We start from the raw sequence: 20,175 nt of genomic DNA on the forward strand, positions 1-20,175 counted from the left end.
TCACAAATGTAGTTAAACAAGAGTTTTATATATCTATGCAACCATGGAGTATTGGAGTGTTTTGTTTCTCAGTTCTCAACTGTCAACGACAAATATAATAAGTTCAGTTCGGTGCAGTTTACCTCTCTGCAAATCACTGAAAGCATCCCAACTGGTAGAAACGTTCTCCAAAGGTGTAAAATTTCTGATGTCTCTGTACACTGCTGTGTCTTTAGCCTTAGGGAACTGCATCTCCTAGAGTTATTATTTTTGTTTGAGTTTGATTTTAAGATATGATTTGCTATTAAATTCAGCTGGGCTTGCTGGGTTTTATAGAATTTGTTCTTAACTCCTTGTTTCGTCCTGACTGTTGTTCTCTTCTCGTGTATGGATTTGGTGCTTCTAAGGAATCTATGGATATCGCTAAGGAGAAGAAAGTGAGGTAGAGTTTTGCCTTATTTTTGTATATTCTTGTACTTGATTTCTTGTTAGTGTTCTTTCTTTTTTCTGGGATGTAATTGTAATTGGTGAAATGGATTGATCTGTACTAGGGTTCATCCTGTTGTGAAACAAAACTGTAATGCACTGTGGGAGAGAACTGATTCCCCAGGACTTCAAACACCCTCACCCTTGTACAAGGCTTCAGCTTCGCCGATGAAATCAAATGGCCACGGCCGAGGCAAAGGTGGTGTCAGAAGTAAAATTACAGGGGTTTTGAAACTTGGTTGGTCCAAAGTCTTTCCTAATGAGCACAAGCTATGGAAGAAGAAAATACTTGACCCAGAGGGTGATATTGTCTTTCAATGGAAACGGTTTTTCATGTTCTCATCTTTAGTGGCTTTGATTACAGATCCAGTGTTTTTCTACCTACCTGTGATAAATGGGGAGGGGTACACATGTTTGAAGATGGATCTGAGTTTGAGGATTGTCTTGACATATATCCGAACAATTACTGATCTGCTCTATCTGCTGCACATCCTTATTAAGTTCCAGACTGCATATATAGCACCAACTTCACGGGGACTTGGCAGAGGCCAACTTGTAAGGGATTATAAAAGGATAGCGAGGAGGTATTTATGCTCAGATTTCTTTGTTGATGTTGCAGCTGCACTACCTTTTCCACAGGTATGTTTTTGTTCTTATGACAATTTTGTAGATATTTTTAGTTACTGTGAGAATGCAAATTTCCCTTTGGATGATGTTGATGTCGTAATACATTAACCTTAGCCTATCATGAATTTGAATGTTGTGGTTTCATTTCACAATATTCATGGGAATCCATATTCATTTCCCCCCTAGGCTTACTCCAAAGCTGCAATGGAACCCACTGTGTACAAAAGTTTCAATTTAAAAATTTCTCTGTTGAGAACCAGATCTTTTATTGCTAGGCTCTTATGAGCAGCTACATCAACTGACTGACAATCAAAGCTGTGAATATATACCTTTTCAGGAAAAGAGAAGGGGGTATTTGAAACGTACAATTTCTTCCAAATGTCAATAATGAAGTCCTAAATAGAAGACAAGAAAACAATAGTTTTATGTGAATGCTATTCCATATAGTTTGCTGAGAACCAGCTAATATCCATATCATGACAGAAATTACTGTCATGATCAATTGGGGCCAGTACTAGCTACTAGTATGACAAAGGAAGTTTGGAAGTGATGACAATTTTTATGTCCAGTACTTTTGGCCACAAAGTCAGTCCATGAAGAGAAATATAGTTGTATGGACGAAAATTAAAAACCTATTATATTAGAAATTTATATAGTGGACTCTAAAGGATGTATCCATTGCACATGGCCTAGTATATAAGAACTTCATAAAGTGGACTCTAAAGGGTGTTTCCACTGTACATGGAGTGGACTTGGAAGGGTGTATCTAGTGTACAAGGTGTGGGGGGTCATAATGGAGACTGGATTAGTATTAATTTTTCAACTGTTCTTGGAGAACTATAATTGGTTCAGTGTCAGGCATTCTATTTGTTGACAACCCTAAATTGTCAATAATGTGAAAAAAAATGAAAACAACTCTCAGACCATTCTGGCTTGAAGTTGAGAATTACTAAATTCCAGCTGTACGCATGATGTTGTAGACCACTGATCTTAAGCCAAGTCGAATGATTTTTCGAACTTTGTCAAATATTAGATATATTAGAGTTTAAATGCGAAATGCTCTTGGTGCCATGTTTTCAGTCCCTACTTCTGTGTCACTGATAACTCGATTGTAGTTGTGGGTTTTGATCCTATTGGTTGCATCTCTTGCAACTTCCCTAAACACATGATTGATGATATGTATAGACCAATTTAAATGCCTGATCTTTTTCTCTGGTTTTTGAAGGCATCCATCCATTATAATTAATGGTCCCTTGACCAGTTAATGGTTCTGGTTCCATGGAATATCATGGCTGTGGTAAGGTTTGTTGCACTACTCTATTCTGTTTCTGGTCCAATGGTCAACCCAACAATCCTTTTTAAAACTGTAGGCTATATAGTTGGTGATCAAAGTAGTGTATTATTGGAAGGTTAGATGTTCTTCATCATTTGTTTCTTATATTTGGCTTCAAAGGAGAAAGCAATAGACTGAGTGATCACCCTTTAAACTTGAAGAGAGTATTCTACTGAAGAATTTTGGCTGTCCATACGGCAGTGACAGTTCTTCTTCATTATTACTTAAGCAGAAAAGGAAACTAATAATTAGAGTATAATAAGAAAGATATATTTATGAGTAAGGAACTTATCTTCTCTTTGGGATCCAAGAATGATATGTGTTCGTGAAATAAAAGTAACTGCAAGCGCACTGTATCGTGTAGCCAACGGGTTGATCTCAGGGAGATATACCACTTTAGAATTTAACCTCTTGATGGTAATGTGAGAGTGAGAAAATTCAAATTTTTGATTAATTTCTTAAACTAAATTAGCAGCCTTAACACATGCATCTTACAAAGTTGAGTTGGAAATTAAAAAAAAAAGAATAAAATCAACTATAACCTAACCATTCATCATCTAATAAAAGAAAATGCATGAGTAAATAAAGACAAGAATCATGAATAAAGAAATAAAAGGGAAGTGATCTGAGTGTCAACTCAGAATTGAGGGAAGCGGAATGCAACTAAGATGTCTTTGACGGTAAACCCTTTGCCATAGCTTATAGTCCACTGATCGGGGGAACGGATATAAAAGAAAGAAAAAAAATGCAGAAAGGAAATAATAGAAAAATAAATAACAAAGTAATAACTAAGAAGGGAACCTTAACCAAAAAGAGGCACTACTATGGGCATCTTTGATAAGGACCCACGGGGAAAGGGAAATAGTAAATAAATACTGAAAAATAAATCCTAAGTTAAGAATACAGAGGGGTAGACAGAAGCAAGAATGGAGGGGAGAGAGAAGATTACTGACGAAAGCTACCTACTTGAACTCTTGAATGTCAAATAACAAAAGAAAAACCTTGATTGATTCGGAATTCAACCGACCCTAACAACCAGGTCTGGAGGAATCAAAATTTACAGTTGCTAGACCCAGAGAAAAATGAGTCCTCTTAAAACTAACTCGAAAATGAAATTACATTTATTGAAATAAAGAAAATACACTTGCATAAAAGAAATTAAAATACTTGAAGAACCATTGCATTACATAAAAAACATTGAATTTAAAAACTAAAACCGACCAAGAATTCAAAGAACTAGAGAAGGCCTAAAAAAAAAAACTAAAGAGAAAAAAAAAAGTGTAACCTTACAAATAGGAGTTGTTGAATGGATTACAAATAAGGAAAGAGAAATAATAATAGTAATAGTAATTGAGTAAAATTAAATCAAAGAATAGAAAATAGACTAATTAAATAAAGAAAGAAAAATTGGGGATAGAAAGAAGAGAGGAAGAAAAAAAAAAGCAAATAAAAAAAATCATATGACAATGGAATAGAGAGAGTGGAAAAAAAGGAAGCGTGGGTTGGTGGGGGGGAGAAAACAGAAAAAAATAAAATAAAATAATAAGGTGAAAGAAATAGTTAGTGGGGACAGGGAGAAAATAATTAAGGAAAGAAATAAGATCTAATAGAATAAAATAATCTATAAAATCTATGGAAAATTGAAAAATTGGAAGATCCTAATCTTCGACTACTTGTGGGCTACATACAGTAATATTTTTCTTTTTAAAAAAAATAAAAATAAAATAAAATTCTAACTATTCTCAGCCATTGATCAGAATTGGCTTATTTATTTCTAAGATATTCTTGGAGTTGGCCGATAATTGCATCTTGATTCACTTTTGACTCATCATGCATAGAATCGAGCCCTCTTTGCACTTGAGAAATTGAATTGGACCTCTTTATGTGTAAAATAGCATATATAGTACTTGAAAACTCCAAATATTTGCTTATTTCCAAGACATCCTAAAATCTGCAAAAAACAACAAAAATCCCAAGGTCACTCCACTCTAAGCGTGTAAAGTGCATGCTTTATGCCCTAATATTTCACACATAAATGTGCTTATCAATATGCTATTCTTCTGTTGTTTAAATAGTTCTTCTAATCTTAGAACATGTGCTTATCAATATGCTATTCTTCTGTTGTTTAAATAGTTCTTCTAATCTTAGAACATGTCCATTGTTGCAACTTGTGTATCTGCTTTATCGAAATATCTACAACAGAAGTGCATCATGTGTCTAGGGCTACTTGCCTATCCATTCTTTTCAAGCATTAAAATCTTTTTTTTTTGTCTGCTTTTTTTTTTTTTTTTGGGGGGGGGGGGGGGGGGGGGAGGTGTTGGACAGCTTCTGGTGAGCCCATTCCCTTCTTTGTCATGCCTTCTCTTTAATGTGGAAACCAGTACTGTAGACTAAATAATTGAAATAGTGTATGTCTGTGCTGATTTTTGGTGTCCTTATCTGCAAGGTCTGATCTATTCACTGATGGGTTCTGACTTGTGACCCTCAGGATCACATCATAAAATGAGTTATGCTGCCTCAAAGGTTCTAAGAGTCCTGAAGCAAAAGGCTATATATAACATTATACCCTTAGTTTTGATATAGATGATGCTTAAGACTTAAAAGTCTACTCTTTTCAAATATAGTTGGTTATGAGACAGAGCACAAATTAAAATGCAGAAATTCTGCAGGTTTTTGTCTGGCTTATACTACCAGAAATTAGAAGCTCTCACGGTGACCACCATGACTATGCTCTTCTGTTCATTGTACTGGTCCAATATTTTCCAAGATTATATCAGTTTTTCCCATTGGGTTCAGAAATTGTTAAAGCCACTGGAGTAAATTCAAAGTCTGCCTGGGCTGGGGCAGTGTATAATCTACTTCTGTACCTGATAACCAGTCATGTAAGTAACTTCTGTGCCTTTGTCTTTCTTTCTTATTTCAGTTTTTACTTTTCTTGATTTTAATGACTTCGTATTTTTGCCATTTTATAATCTATTGGTTCTTCAATTTAGGTTCTTGAAAGATAAGGTTTCTGATTAGAATTGCCATTTCTACCTTATAGGTTTTTGGGGCAGCATGGTATTTGCTTGCAATTGAGCGGTACACAACATGCTTGAAATCAGAATGCAAAAACGAAGTTGGACCTTTAAAGTGCAGTCTTAGTTATTTAGATTGTGGATCTTTGCAGAATAATAATCGCACAATTTGGGAAAACAATACAGTTGTGTTTAATAACTGTGATGCTAGCAATCAAAATATCACTTTCAATTATGGCGTTTTTGCATATGCACTAACAAGTAATGTTGGCTCCTTAAAAAGTTTCCTCCTGAAATCTGTCTTCTGCTTCTGGTGGGGCTTGCAAAATGTGAGGTAACACTCTGTTAAACTTTCTGTTCTCTTTGCATGTGTAGGATCCTAAATTTTTTGCTAGTAATCAAGCAGCATTTGAATTTCTATTTTTTTAAAATTTTTTTAAGTATCTTTATATAACTTGCAACCATTTTATGCAATCTGTGCATTATGAAGTACATAATGCCTAAATTATGCATCACAAGATGTATGTACGTTTGAAATCTTATGTAAAAGAATGCATGAGCATACAAATGTATACCATATGAAATACTGGTTCTTCTCTTTGATTCTATTTGTGTCATCATTTCTCTTTTAACTGGCATTAGTAAAAACAGAAGTACAGCTGAGGTACACCCATGCTTAAGAAACTACATCTGGGATACCTCAAGTTTGAAATACTGTATTTAGGGATCCTAGTTAGCCAATTCTGTGTATAAGACTTGAGGTAAATCCAATTTTTTCCATGGCCAGTTCTGTCAAGGCCCCGGTACCTCAGCCCCCAAGTCCCGCTTCTGCCCCATCCCAGCATCTCTCACTTGCTGTTCTTCCTCCCCCACCAAACCTGTTTGTGCAAATCTTACTAAATCCCTCTCCTCTCCCTCCTAACCGGCTTTCTGCAACCCCAACTCTAAGCCTTTACATTTTTGTTCTTTCCTCCACCACCCCCTCACAGAAAATCAAACTTATAATCAGGACTCCTAATTTTTCCAAATGATAAAACAAGGTGTGAAATTTTTATTTATTTATTTATTTTTTATGGGGCTTGCTTGAGTTGTTTTTGAAGTCCCAAAGTTACAGGAGTCATCTGGAGGTGGAAAATTCAGAATGATTTACAAGTGAATGTTGAGAGGATCCACAGATTCATGCTCTATTTCCTAACTTCTGGTCTGTAATAATCATAATAGTAGTGCCCCAGAAATAATTGCTGAAATTCCGTAACATAGATGGGTCTGGGTGGACTTGCAGTCTAATCACCTCTCTTTCAATGCTCTGGTAGCAGCTGAAATCCTAAATGTAGCTCACCTGGTCTATAAGGATGGTCTCGCTGTTCTGTTCCATGTGGTTCACTAAGTAGCTGCCTTTGTTCTAGTATGAAGGGCCTTACTACTTGAAATTTAATTTGAAAAAAGAAAAAACATGAAAAACATTCATAGGGTTTTAATATTTTAAATATAATGGATGCATATTTCTTGGTTTTTTTTTTTGGAATTAACTTTTTACATCTATATTAAGAAAGTATTTATGTTTAGTCCCACATCGGATACCAAGGAGTTGAATTCCAAGTTAATTAATAGGTGCTTCCTATTAATACCAATTTATGATAATAGGAGATGCTATTGCATGTGTCCTGTGTACGAATGAGGATGGTTTACAGTCCAAGCATGCGTGGCATGGGCAGTGGGTTGTTTAGGTTCTTTTGGTGCACGCACTTGGCACTTTGTACGCTTTCATCACTTCGAGCGAGATTTGATTTGGACTGTTTGTTTTAATCAATGGTTGATTAGGGTGATAGAGGTAGATCCATCAAATCGAAGAAGATCCACCGGTTAGATATCAATAATCTAGCCATTATGAAGAAAGATTCTTATCAATACACAAGATCAATTTGAACCATCGGATCGTGCGGCCAAATGATCCAACAGTTCAGATCTGTTCACGTATGGATGTGCCTATATAGAATCATAGATAGGTACCTATATGGTCATGGATGTACTAAATAGGTACCTTTATGCCCCATGGGTACCCTCTGGTTCACAAAATGAGCTGATGTATCTCTATAAATACTTTGTGTTTAGAATTGTTAGTGCATAACAAATTCTGATAACGACATTCTGTTGAGCTTTCTTGTACCCTGGGAGACTATTCACTGTAGCCTGATTGCACACAATGGTGGGGGGGGGTGAATATAGTATTAAGAAAAGCAATAAAAGTGCCAACATCCATTTCCATTGTGCTATTTCGAGCTTTCTTTTATAATATTCTTACGACTATATTCTACACGAAATGGCACAATCACTCAAACAACTTGTTGCGGATATAACCAAGCTGAAGCGTTTGATGGTAGCAACTTCAAGCGTCGGCAGAAGAAGTTGCACTTCCTTTTGAGTCAATTGAATTTGGTTATGTACTGATGGCACCCAAACCGGAAGAAAAGGAGGACGAAATTGTTGAGGATACAAGGTGTCAAGGACCAGGCAGAAATGGGAGTAGGATGATTATTGCTGCAAGGGTTACATCTGCAATTTTGTGTTACACACTCTTTGACAGGTAAGCCCAGGTTTAGGGTTTGTTAACAAGGACCCTCTTAATAAGAACCATCACTAATTAGGGTTTATGGTGGCTTTGGCTAAGGGTTTTAGGGTTTACAAGGCTGCTGGTTTCGTTTTTTCAGATCTGAAATTGTATAAGATTTCAAATTTCAGATTTGAAACTCAAATCCTAGGTGACCTAGAATTCGGCTTGGGTTAGGGTTTGGAGTGGGGAAGGTATCCTGCAGTTTAGAGTTGGTTATATCTCTGTTCTGTAGTTTAGGGACTGTTTAGAGGAGGTAGGGACTGAGGTATGAAGGTTTGACAATTTTCTTGAGTTTAAAAAATTTACCAACTTCTCAAGGAAGAAGATGAAGTGCAGAAAGTTTCAAAACTCAAGAAAGAAGGCTGGTTTGGGTAAACTAAGATTAGGACTGTGTTCTAGGCTTGAGGGCAACCAAAATGGTTCAATTGGGTCTGGGAATATGGGTTTCCTATGAGGGTTAGGGCTGTAAACGTGGGGAAGAAGAAGAGGATGGGAGATGACTTCTTGGGCTTAGGAAAGGGCTGAAATTTTCAGAAAACTGAAGGGGAAGGGTGAGAGGGTATTAGTGATGGGTTTAGGGTCTGAAACTAAAGGGGAGGGGTTGGGATGGCTGCGGGCAGCAAGGGAAGAAGGCTGGGGTTGGGGATGGGGTTACAATTACTTGTGAATTGAAAGAACTGTAGAATGCTCTCTGTAGAATGCTTGAATCATAGTATTGCTGAAGCTTGAATGAGAAAGAGAAGAATTAAAGTTGCAGAAATAGAACAATTTCCAGCCATAGGTCATTCTCCCAAGGATCCCACGACTATACCAATCTATTCTTCAAAACTCAATTCATTCAATTAATCTAATCTGAAAATAACTTACACTAGAAAGGCTATTTATAGCCTGAAACAAAGGACTCAAACTCATACTGGATTACCCTGATTGTTAAGGTCCCATCACAACTTGGACTTTGAAAAATGTATATAATTAGTATGCGATCTCAGCCCTTGGATCTGAGATCTCACGGCTGAGATCTCACGTAAGTCACATAATGCTAATTAGATAACAAACAAACTGGGCCCAAAAAGGAACTAACTCTTCCTAATTTATCCTTAAAAGTAGGACTTCGTAAATAAGAAACAATGCTTTCCTAAATTAACACAACTCTATGATTCTTTCCAATTGCAACTTCAAAACAAATAACTTGACTCTCAACACTTGAAAATAAACTAAATCACAGGATTTTGGTCTTCATTATAGCTCGATCCAGGGGTAGGAATTGAATATTCTACCCCTGGCCCTGGGATGGATTGGGCCTCCCTGACTCAGTTGGGCTTGGGTCCATTTTGGGGTGGGGGCTCCAACCCTGGATACATCAGAAGGATGTTTGGGATGATTTGTAGAATACTTGTCTCATAGAAGATGCAACTAGTAAGAAGTTCTTCCTCTATACTATGGTTAATAGTAGAAGAGTAATGGAACAGTCTTATGAGATCAAACAGGTGCTTAACCAATTTTCTCAATATATTATGAATATGTATGAGAGCATTGTTGTCTTAGCCATTATAGATAAAGTGCCTCCCTCATGGAAAGACTATTGGAAGATCTTGAAACACAAAAAGGAGGATGTCACTCTTGTAAAATTAGAAGCTGACATGCAGATTGAAGAAGAGGATAGGACTTGTGAGAGTACTAATGTTTCAAAGGTTCTGGTCATGGAGAAAGGCAAACACAGAATCTTGACAAGTGTAAAAGAAGAAAAAGAGGAGCTCGAACTTTGACTCAAACATGAGACAAAGATTTGAGCCAAGGAAGAAGGGACTTTGCTATCACTGCGGCAAGATGGGTCACCTTAAAAAAGAATGTCGCCTTTTGAAGAAGAAATCAGATGACAAGGATAATCAGAAGGAGAAATCTTGTGGCAATGATTTCGGAAGTCAATCTTCTTGGAGCTGATATATCTTGCTGGGTTGATTCAAGTGCTACTAGACAGGTTTTATAATGATAGAAAAGTCTGTTTTCGACTACATCCCCAGAAGAGAATGGAAGCATTCTATACATAGGAAATGCTTCTACTGTTGCAGTGAAGGGCAAAGGAAAAGTGCATCTTAAATTTGCTTTTGGAAAAACCCTCACTCTGACTGATGTTTATCATGTTCTAGAAGTTAGAAGAATCTTGTCTCTATGAGTCTTTTAAATAAGTTTGGGTTCAACTTTGTATTTGAGTCAGATAATTTTTTTTGAACAAGGGTGGATTCTTTGTGGGAAAAGGGTATTTGTATGAGGGAATGTTCAAATTGAGTGTAGCTCCTATTTCTATGAATAAAATGAGTAGTTATGCTTATATGATTGGCTCCTTTTCTTTGTGGAAAAATAGATTAGGACATGTGAATTTTCGAGAAATGAATGATATGGTTAAGCTAGAGTTGATTTCTAATGTTAACCTTGATATTGATAAATGAAAGACATGTATGCTGACTAAGATAACTAGGAAGCCCTTCCCTAAGGTGAATAGGGTTTCTAATATTCTGGATTTGGTGCATAGTGATGTTTGTGACCTTCATAGTACCCCTACTAGAGGAGAATAAAAATATTTTGTAACCTTCATTGATGATCTTCTATGTTTTGTTATGTAAATCTTTTTCCAAAGATGAAGTTTTGAAGTAATTTAAAATTTTCAAGAGTGAATATGAAAACTTGTGTAAGACTACTATCGAATGTCTGAGAAGTGGTTAATACTGGCATTGTTCACGAGGTTATTGCACCTTATTCACCACAGCAAAATGAGATGGCAAAGAGGAAAAATAAGACTTTGATGGAACTTGTGAACACCACGATGTCGACGGGGTGAAGCATTGCTGACAACTCACCATATTTCAAATAAAAGTTCCTTTCAAATAAAGCTCTAAGACCCCATATAAACTTTGGAAGAAACAAAAACCAAATCGGCATACCTTAGGGTTTGGGGCCCTGGAGAGCCATTGTGAGAGTTCAAGAACCTAAAAGGAAGAAAATAGGAGGAAGAGGTGTTGAGTGCATCTTCCTAGGATATGCTTTCCATAGCAAAGCATATAGGTTCATGGTTATTGAACCTAATGACTCAGTAGAATTAAATACAATCATTGAGTCAAGAGATGCCATTTTTAATGAGACAAGGTTTACTTCCATTCCTAGGACCACATATTCCATAGTTGTCAAAAACATGAATGAAGAGCCTCAAACATCTATTCTAGAACCTAGAAAGAGCAAAAGGAAAAGAACTGAAAAGACCTTTGGCCTAGATTTCTTAATGTACTTAGTTGAAGGTACTAGAGAAAACTATAGTGATCAAACTTTACTTGCTTTGAATGTGGAGAGAGATCCTAAAATGCATGAGGAGGCTATGAATTCGGGATGCTACCTTTTGGAAAGAGGCCATCATTGATGAAATGGATTCCATCGTGGGAAACAATACCTGGAAATCGGTTGATTTACCCATTGATTCTAAAATCATAGGGTGTAAATGGATTTTCAAAAGAAAATTAAAGGTTGATGGAACCATTGATAAGTGTAAGGCAAGGTTAGTTGCAAAAGATTTCACACAAAGGGAAGGGGTAGACTATATTGATATTTATGCCCAGTAGCTAGGATTACTACTAATAGGGTTTTGATTGCATTGACTTCTACATATAAATTTGTCGTTCACCAAAGGGATGTTAAAACAACAATTTTGAATGGTGAATTGGATGATGAAATTTATATGCAACAACCTGAACGGTTTGTCATGAATGGATAAGAGCATAAAGTTTGCAAGTTGGTGAAGTCTTTATATGGAGTTAAATAGGTACCAAAACAGTGGCATGAAGAGTTTGATGAAGTAATTTCCTTAAATGGTTTTAAAATTCATGAGTCAGATAAATGTGTTAGCCGACCCTATTTAGTTGGGACAAGGCTTATTGTTGTTGTTGTTGTTGTAGTCAGATAACTGTTTGTATAGTAAGTTTTCTGAGGGAAAGGGTGTGATAACATGTTTATATGTTGATGACATGCTTATATTTGATACTGATTTAGAATAAGTAGAAATTACTAAAAGGTATTTGTGTACTGATTTTGATATGAAAGATATGGGTGACACTGATGTCATTTTGGGTAGAAATGGGGATACTTTAATGTTAACGCAATCTCATTATATTGAGAAAGTGTTAAAAAAATTTAACCATTGGGATTCTTCACCTGTGAGTACACCTTTTGACTCTATCATCAACTTAGTACCAAATGATGAAATAGTAATGTCTTAAACAAAGTATGCTAGTGATATAGGTTGTCTCATGTATGCCATGACATGTATAGACCATACATGCATTTGCTATAGTGAAACTTAGTAGGTATAAGCAAACTCTGTTCATTTACATTGAAAAGCAGTTTTTAGGGTTTTGAGATACCTTAAAGGAACAGTCGATTATGGTATTAGTTATATTGGTCATCCTACTATTTTGGAAGGCTTCACAAATGCTAGTTGGATAACAGAGAGCGAGGATTACTCATCCACAAGTGGTTGGATATTCACTCTTGGTGGGGGTGCAGTATCATGGGGCTCTAAGAAACAAACTTGTATTGTTGATTCCACTATGCAACAAAGTTTGTAGTGTTGGCTTATGGAGGTAAAGAAGCTGAATGGCTTTGGAATTTATTAATACAAATTCCAATATGGCCAAAACCCATGTGATCGATATCGATACACTGTGATAGTGAAACAACATTAGCTGGAGCATATAGTTAGATCTATAATGGAAAGTCTAGACATATTGGACTGAGACACAATTATGTGAGATAATTGATTATTGATGGAGTGATTACCATCGATTTTGCAAGATCGAGCCAAAATTTGGTGGATCCATTAACAAAAGGTCAACTGGGAATTTGGTGATAGTACAACAAGAGGGATGGGTCTTAAGCCCATGTCCTAAGATCACCAATAGGGGAAACTCGTCCCAATACTTGAAATATCATATTGGGTTCAACGAGTAAAGTACCTTATATGGAGTGGTCTATAAGCACTAGATATTGTAACCATCCCAAGGGTAAGTGCTTGGTGATGTGTTGAGGTGGAGCATGAGTTGTTACTCTTAATAGACTTATTACAGTTTCTGTTTCTGTTAAGATGTTGTGTTACAGGGCATCTCTGGTAAGTCTACCTAAGTGAGTATGTGAAGTGAGGCCGCTTTTGTTGAGTTTTGGCTTGAGCTTTAAGGCACTGATGATATTGGGATATAGACACATTCTATATGTGTCGATTTAGTAGAGTACTTGTCGAGAAGTCAAGTGTGTGAGATGTGTCCAGCTTATCATAATGGATTACCAATCAAGGATTTATCTATTGTGTACTTCTGATAAGCTTTGATGAGTTTCACCAAGTGGAGGTTTAAGTCAATAGACACCTTCCATTTATGCATTTGATTTCTAAGGCTGTTTTGTGAGAGCTCCACTATGTTCAAAATGGTGGGGGATTGTTATATTTTAACTATAATGGATGTATATATCTTGGGATTTTTGGAATTAATAAAATAAAGTGCCTTTTTGTATCTATATTAGGAAAGTATTTATGTTTAGTCCCACATTGGATACTGAGGAGTTGGATTCCTAGTTAATTAATGGGCGCTTCCTATTAATCTCAGTTTATGATAATAGGACACGCTATGCGTGTGTGTTGTGTACAAACGAGGATGGTTTGCTGTCATAGCACGCATGCACATGTGTGGCTTGGGCACTGGTTTTTTAGGTGCTTTTGGTGCACAGACTTGGCACTTGGCACGCTTGCATCATTCCAAGTGAGATCTGATATGTTTTAATCAATGGTTGATCAGGGTGATTGAGGTAGATCCGTCGGAATCCAAGAAGATCCAACTGTTAACAATCTGAATCATCGGATCGTGCAGCCGAACAATCCAATGGTTCAGATCTGTTCATGTATGGATGTGCCTATACAGATAGGTACCTATGTGTATAGTCATGAATGTACTGAATATGTGCGCTTTTGACCAATGGGTACCCCTCACTCACAAATTGAGCTGATGCATCTCTATAAATACTCTGTGTTCAGAATTGTCAGAGCATAACAAATTCTGATGACAACATTCTGTTGAGCTTTCTTGTATCCTGGGAGACTATTCGCTGTAACTTGATTGCACACATTGGTGGGGGTGAATATAGTCTTGAGGAAAGTGACGCCATAGCATGCTTGAAAGTGCCAACATCCATTTCCATTGTGCTATTTCGAGCTTTCTTTCCTAACACACAGTTCCCTTACACTTGTGCTGTGAAAGGGAGGGGGAATAAATTCCTCAATTGCTTGTTGATTATCATGCTCTTTTGGCCACAACCATAAGGGTTGCCTTTTTAAATCTCCTTGTACGTGACTTTTATGCTTGTTCATTATAATGCCCTACCACTAACCATACCCTTGAAGCTGTTTCATTTTAATGGTTATTCTTATTTGGAGTTTTTTCATCAAGCTGAAAATAATTTGGCATCTCTTAAAATTTAGAATCAACACCTCGTCAATTATAGCAAGCATAAAACATGGATTATGGCTGAAACCTAACATACTTTTTGATGGAAAACCAAATGCTGAAACATGAGTGAAGCTAGTACCTCTCGTCTCTGAGTCTCCAACCTTCTTCCAGCCCCACCATGACCCCTCTTTTTCCCCTGCATGCATTGAAGCAGTTGATCCCTAATGTCCAACGACAAACAAAATCTGGTACAGAATCCATGAAGACATGGAACTTAGGACAGGTTGAGCTACAGAATTACTGAGAGACCTTAATAGAGTGGGCCGGAGAATTGGATCAATCCCAAGTGATTGGAATGAGGTTTTGAACTTTCCTCAGTGAAGCAAATTATGTTTCAAATTGTTGTTTCATTTCATTATTGAATGATTGATGAAATCATGGTATCCAACACTAAGCTCCTAGAATATGATATGTTTATTGAGAATTTTAACAATTTCCATCTTCTTTCTTCTTTTTTTTCAGTTGTTATGGGCAGAATTTTTTTCCAAGCCCTTTTATTGGGGAGACTATATATATCTCAGTCCTTGCTGGTATGGGTCTGGTGTTATTTGCCCATTTCATAGGGAATGTCCAGGTATATCATGAGGCAATATCCTCTTACTCTCAATTTGTAATTTCAAGAGAATATTCCATACCTCTAGTTCTTATTAGGGTATTTAATGTCTTCTATTACTCAAGACTAACTGTACAGTGCCGAAGCCCACTTGTTTGCTTGATAAATTCTTGCGTGTATCTTCTTGGTTTCGTCTGTTACCTTATTCCATGGGTGGAGCCATCTTATTACTTATAATTGATACTTGAGTATACTTAGGTTGGCGTCATTCAAATTGAAGTTCATCATGAAGGCAATTTTAAAAGAAATTAACATATTGTTCATAAAAATTAGAAGAAAAATAAAAAATGCTAATTCCGTGTATTTGTCTTGGTTTTGTCCTTGTTTTCTTTTGCCCTTCAGTCCTGTGTTGCTTTGCTTAGGGCTGTTAAGCTTTGTTGGGCTTAGCCCTGTTCTTGGATCTCCTCATTCCCCCCTCCCCTCTTCTTCATTTAGTTGATGGAAATTTTCATTCATCTGAAAAAAAAATATATTCTCTCTCTGTTCATTTGCAATGCTACAAATATGTGATGGCTCCAAGACACTTCATGAATTTCCATAGACCAGAATGTCTCACTATTCAGAACAGAATGAGTTCATGCCTAGTCTTTTGTCTTTTTCCTTATAAGAAAATAGAAAGAGTACGATTAGTTATTCATCACAAAGAAAAGAAAAGAAAAGAAAAAAAATGAAAAAGAAAAAGAAAAATAAAGATAGTACAATTAGTTGATTAGTGATAGTGAAGGAAAACTTTTAATCAAATTATATGTCTTAACATAAAAGGAGGATTTTGGTAACTTGATTATTTTGATTATTTGCTTGATTTCCTCCCTGATTATCTGGTGGGTTTCGTCCTCCGTCCAGCACGGTTAACGTTTCTGTTGAAACGGACTGGATTTTGGTATCTTGATCATAGCTCTCAAAGGCTAATTTTTTCAGGGCTGCCAACTTGGCTAATTTTTCAAGGGAGAGATGAAAAAGAATACTTTCAATCGGCAATACAATCAAAGAGACTTCCCTCAGTCCCTATTCCTATTATAATCAGTGTGAATAAGAACCTTGCATTTTTGAATGCTGTAGCTTGCCGTTGGCCCAAGTCATTCCTTCAGACACTTAAGTAGGACGGCAAACTGCTATTTCATTCAGTTATTTATTTTCTCTCAAGTGTTCAGTCTCATCACTTTTTCTGTGGAAACTATTAGCAGTAGTGCACTCTTTCAGTTTATTATATAGTATATTTGATCAAATAATTGTCTTGCTCAGCTTGTCAGCTCCTTTTCAATTTTATGGTGTTATTCTACATGCTTTGATTCGTCTTTTCTGGTGTAGACCTACTTGGCATCCACGACTGCCAGGCTTGAAGAGTGGAGACTTAAACGAAGGGACACAGAAGAATGGATGAGGCATCGTCAACTCCCACAAGATTTGCGTGAACGTGTTCAGAAATTTGTCCAGTATAAGTGGCTTGCCACACGAGGAGCTGATGAAGGAGCTATCCTGCGTACCCTACCAACTGATATTCGTCGAGACATCCAACGCTACCTATGTTTGGACCTTGTTAGACGGGTATGATCATCCCTCTGGGCCTAATAGTGTATCAGTCTTTCAGATCAGATGAGTTCATGGCAAGTACAAGTTGTGTAGAAGCTAAGCCAAATCATGACTTAAAAAATATTCAATGCCCTGAGTATTCCTAGACTCAATCCCATCCAGCCTTTTTTGTTTTCTCTTTCGTCTGCAATGGGAGCCCATCGTTTTGCTATTATCTCTCCACTTTTTGCAATCCCATTTGTTGACTGGATATGCTTATTATTCCTAGCCAGGTTTTGATTGGATAAAATTCTTGCTGAATTCCATTTCCCCATTCCTTAGTGTATTTTTAGATATCTTTGAATTATGTGGATTCATCTGATGTATAATCTTTTCATGTTTAAAGATTTCACAACCCCCCCCCCCCCCCCAAACCAAAAAAAAAAGTAAAGTTAGGTTCATTTTATTTACATATTTCAAGCTGGTGACATATCTAAGAATTGAATCTAACCATCTACGGATAATTATTTTGGGGTCTAAAATGTTTAAAAGAATTGCATTTTCAGGTGGGGTTATCCAATTTGTTTGGAGCTTCTCCTAGAAATGCAGCTTTGGGCTTCTTTATTTTCCCTTCTGTATTAGCTACAATTTTTTCTTGACTGCCCAAAAGAGTGAGATTATTGTATCTTCCAGGTCTTGGGTCTGTTCAATTGTGTTGGAAGAATTCATGTAAATGGTCCTTCCATAGATTCCCTAGGGTCTCTTTTTCTTTTTCTTTTCTTGTGATGGATGTGACCTTTCATAGTATTGGATGATAAAAATGACATCAGATGACCTTGCAATCAAGTTGAGGTATTTATTCTGTTCAATTTCCCAACCTTCTTTGGAGGACTAGTGTACAATCAAAGCATTAAACCATGGCTGGGTTTGAACCCGCTGGTTAATGGTTGCAAATCCTGCATCTGCAGCATATGTGCATATAATAAAAAGGGATGGCTTCTGTTATATGTATAGTAGTAATCAATTAAACTGGTTTCTTTAATTAGCTTATTTATCCTTATTCCCATTTGCAGGTTCCTTTTTTTGCACAGATGGATGACCAGCTGCTTGATGCCATATGTGATTGTCTTGTATCCTCTTTAAGTACCAAAGGCACTTGCATTGTACGGGAAGGGGATCCCGTAAGTAAGATGCTTTTTATCATCAGGGGAAAACTGGAAAGTTCTACCACGTTTGGGGGAAAAGCAGGTTTCTTTAATTCAATTACCTTAAAACCTGGTGATTTTTGTGGGGAAGAGCTGCTTGCATGGGCTCTGCTTCCAAAATCCACAGTTAGCTTGCCTTCTTCCACAAGGACAGTCAGAGCTCTTGGTGAAGTGGAAGCATTTGCATTGCAAGCAGAAGATCTCAAGTTTGTTGCTAACCGGTTTAGACGGTTGCACAGTAAGAAGCTGCAACACACTTTCCGCTTCTATTCTCACCATTGGAGAACATGGGCTGCTTGCTTCTTACAGGCTGCTTGGCGTCAATACAAAAGGCGGAAGATAGCAAAAGAGCTCTTCATGGAGGACACTTTGTCATCCTCATATCCATTACATGATCAAGCAGCTGTTGTAACAGGACAAAACAAAGACTTAAGTACTGCTTCAACATGTCCTTCCAGACTGAAACAAGACTTGGAGGTCACAATGCTGTCTTCAAGATTTTCCACAAGCAGAAGGATGGGAGCACAGACAATTAAGGGTGTTGAGATTCCCTTACAGAAGCCTGAAGACTCCAAATACATCACTGAGCAGGATGATGATTAGCTAGGTTTTTTCCTTTTTGGGTTTTTTTTTTGGGTGGGGGGGGGGGGGGTGTGCAAGATTAGCTCGGTTCAAGTATTGGAATGTAGCAACATATTGAACAGCTGATTTTAAGAGATATATTTGTGATGTATCAGAACATATGTGTAAATATGCTTATGATACATTGAGAGCTTTTTAGCATTGTGTTCCATATATAAGTTTAAAGAAAAAAAGTTACAGGACTTGTGCATTTGACAGGGTGTTCCATAGAGGTTCTTTTCAGGACTTGTACCATAATCAAGTGATAAATTATGATATCTACAATATCAAATTACATTTGTCTTCATGGAATCTGTGATTTTGAATCTCTTTTGTAAAATAGAATGTATTCTACTAATAAGTAACTAGAAGTAACTAAGGAAAAAGACTGAAAAGGAAAATCTACTTGTGTAACCTGAAAGTAAAGTCATATACAATAAGTTCATATGCAGCAATGATTCTACTATTCTCTGCAGATTTAAGTTTTTCTAATGTAAAATTTTATTTTTTCTATTCTTAATACAAATGAACTTTTAGCTAAAAAAATAAAAAATAAAAAAGCAAATCTTGTTGCAGCCCTCAGGATGCCAAGGTGTCCATAATACAATTCGATTGAAGGTTGGATGGGAGTGTGACTCCCTTAGATTATCCTCCAAGTACTCTGCCAATTCAAGAAAAACACACAAACCAAAGGCAACCAAAACTGAGTTGGTTTTGTTTTAAATATCTAGTGTTGATTTGGTTCTAAATTGAAAACCTTGCTTCTGTTAAGTAAGGGTTTGAGAAGAAAATAGAAGAGAAGAAGATGATGTAGATGACACAGGATTAGAGTGGTTTCGATTGCAGTATGCAACCTACATCTACTATTGAATGGGCTCTTTCAGTTGTTTATTGATTGAGGTGGTATACCTCTTATAGAAGATCTATAGAAGAATCCTATATTGATTAGCTTCTAGATCTGGGATTCATTTTATATTTGACTTTTCTAAGATACAATTGGTACACAACTCTTTTTAATTTGCAATTCCCGTATCCGTATCCATATCCTACTTGAAGTCTTGCTGGTGTCAGACTACTAAGGATTCAAATTGAAGTTGTTGATTCAGTTGTTGAGGAGTACTCCATGTGTAACTTGTACTCTAACAGCTTCATAGTCATAAACATGAATAGGTACACCCAGTGCATGAGGCTATCATAAGGAGGTTGAAGTGAAACATGTGAACACTTGATTGCAATGGAGCAAACTTTAGAAGTTGCACCAAAGCTCACCCTCTAGAGGCTATAAACATAAACTCAAATATAACAAACCCAATACTTTTACCAATCATAGAGGTGCAGTTGTGACTGCAATCTCTAGTCTCTAGTCTCTAGCCTCTATCATTCAAGCTGCTAGAAGCTGTTTCAGAAAGGATCTTCATCTCACAATTGAAAGTGGACAATTTACAACTCATCAAGCTCCTAGAAGATGACCAAAAGCCCAATACCAATGATTGTTCTTCACATACTATTGGATTTAACTCATTTGCACTTGTTTTATCTCACATAATTTTTCTATATCCCTAAGAAGTGAAATTGTCACATCCACCCAGCCGGTACCCTATCTGGCATACTCGAGTGTGTGATCCACAGTCCACAAGA

The 20,175-nt window shown here is 36.8% G+C and overlaps 1 protein-coding gene across 2 annotated transcripts; it reads left to right on the top strand.

Annotated features, from left to right (window-relative positions):
• The first annotated feature begins 75 nt into the window (after window positions 1-75).
• LOC149018533 (putative cyclic nucleotide-gated ion channel 14) lies at window positions 76-18,550 on the top strand. 2 transcript variants are annotated; one of them, XM_089152735.1, is made up of 8 exons: window positions 76-173; window positions 387-421; window positions 531-1,104; window positions 5,095-5,307; window positions 5,469-5,776; window positions 15,052-15,163; window positions 16,511-16,747; window positions 17,785-18,550. In XM_089152735.1, the coding sequence occupies exons 2-8, from the start codon at window positions 393-395 to the stop codon at window positions 18,517-18,519; spliced, it is 2,208 nt and encodes a 735-aa protein (XP_089008861.1). In that variant the 5' UTR covers window positions 76-173; window positions 387-392; the 3' UTR covers window positions 18,520-18,550. The 2 variants fall into 2 exon arrangements, with proteins under 2 accessions (XP_089008861.1, XP_089008860.1); XM_089152734.1 differs by having other exon boundaries at window positions 76-421.
• Window positions 18,551-20,175: the final 1,625 nt, after the last annotated feature.

Source organism: Hakea prostrata, chromosome 4 (genome assembly GCF_041222555.1).
Source record: "Hakea prostrata isolate BN-2017 chromosome 4, UWA_Hpros_2, whole genome shotgun sequence".
In the NCBI taxonomy this organism is placed as follows: Eukaryota; Viridiplantae; Streptophyta; class Magnoliopsida; order Proteales; family Proteaceae; genus Hakea; species Hakea prostrata.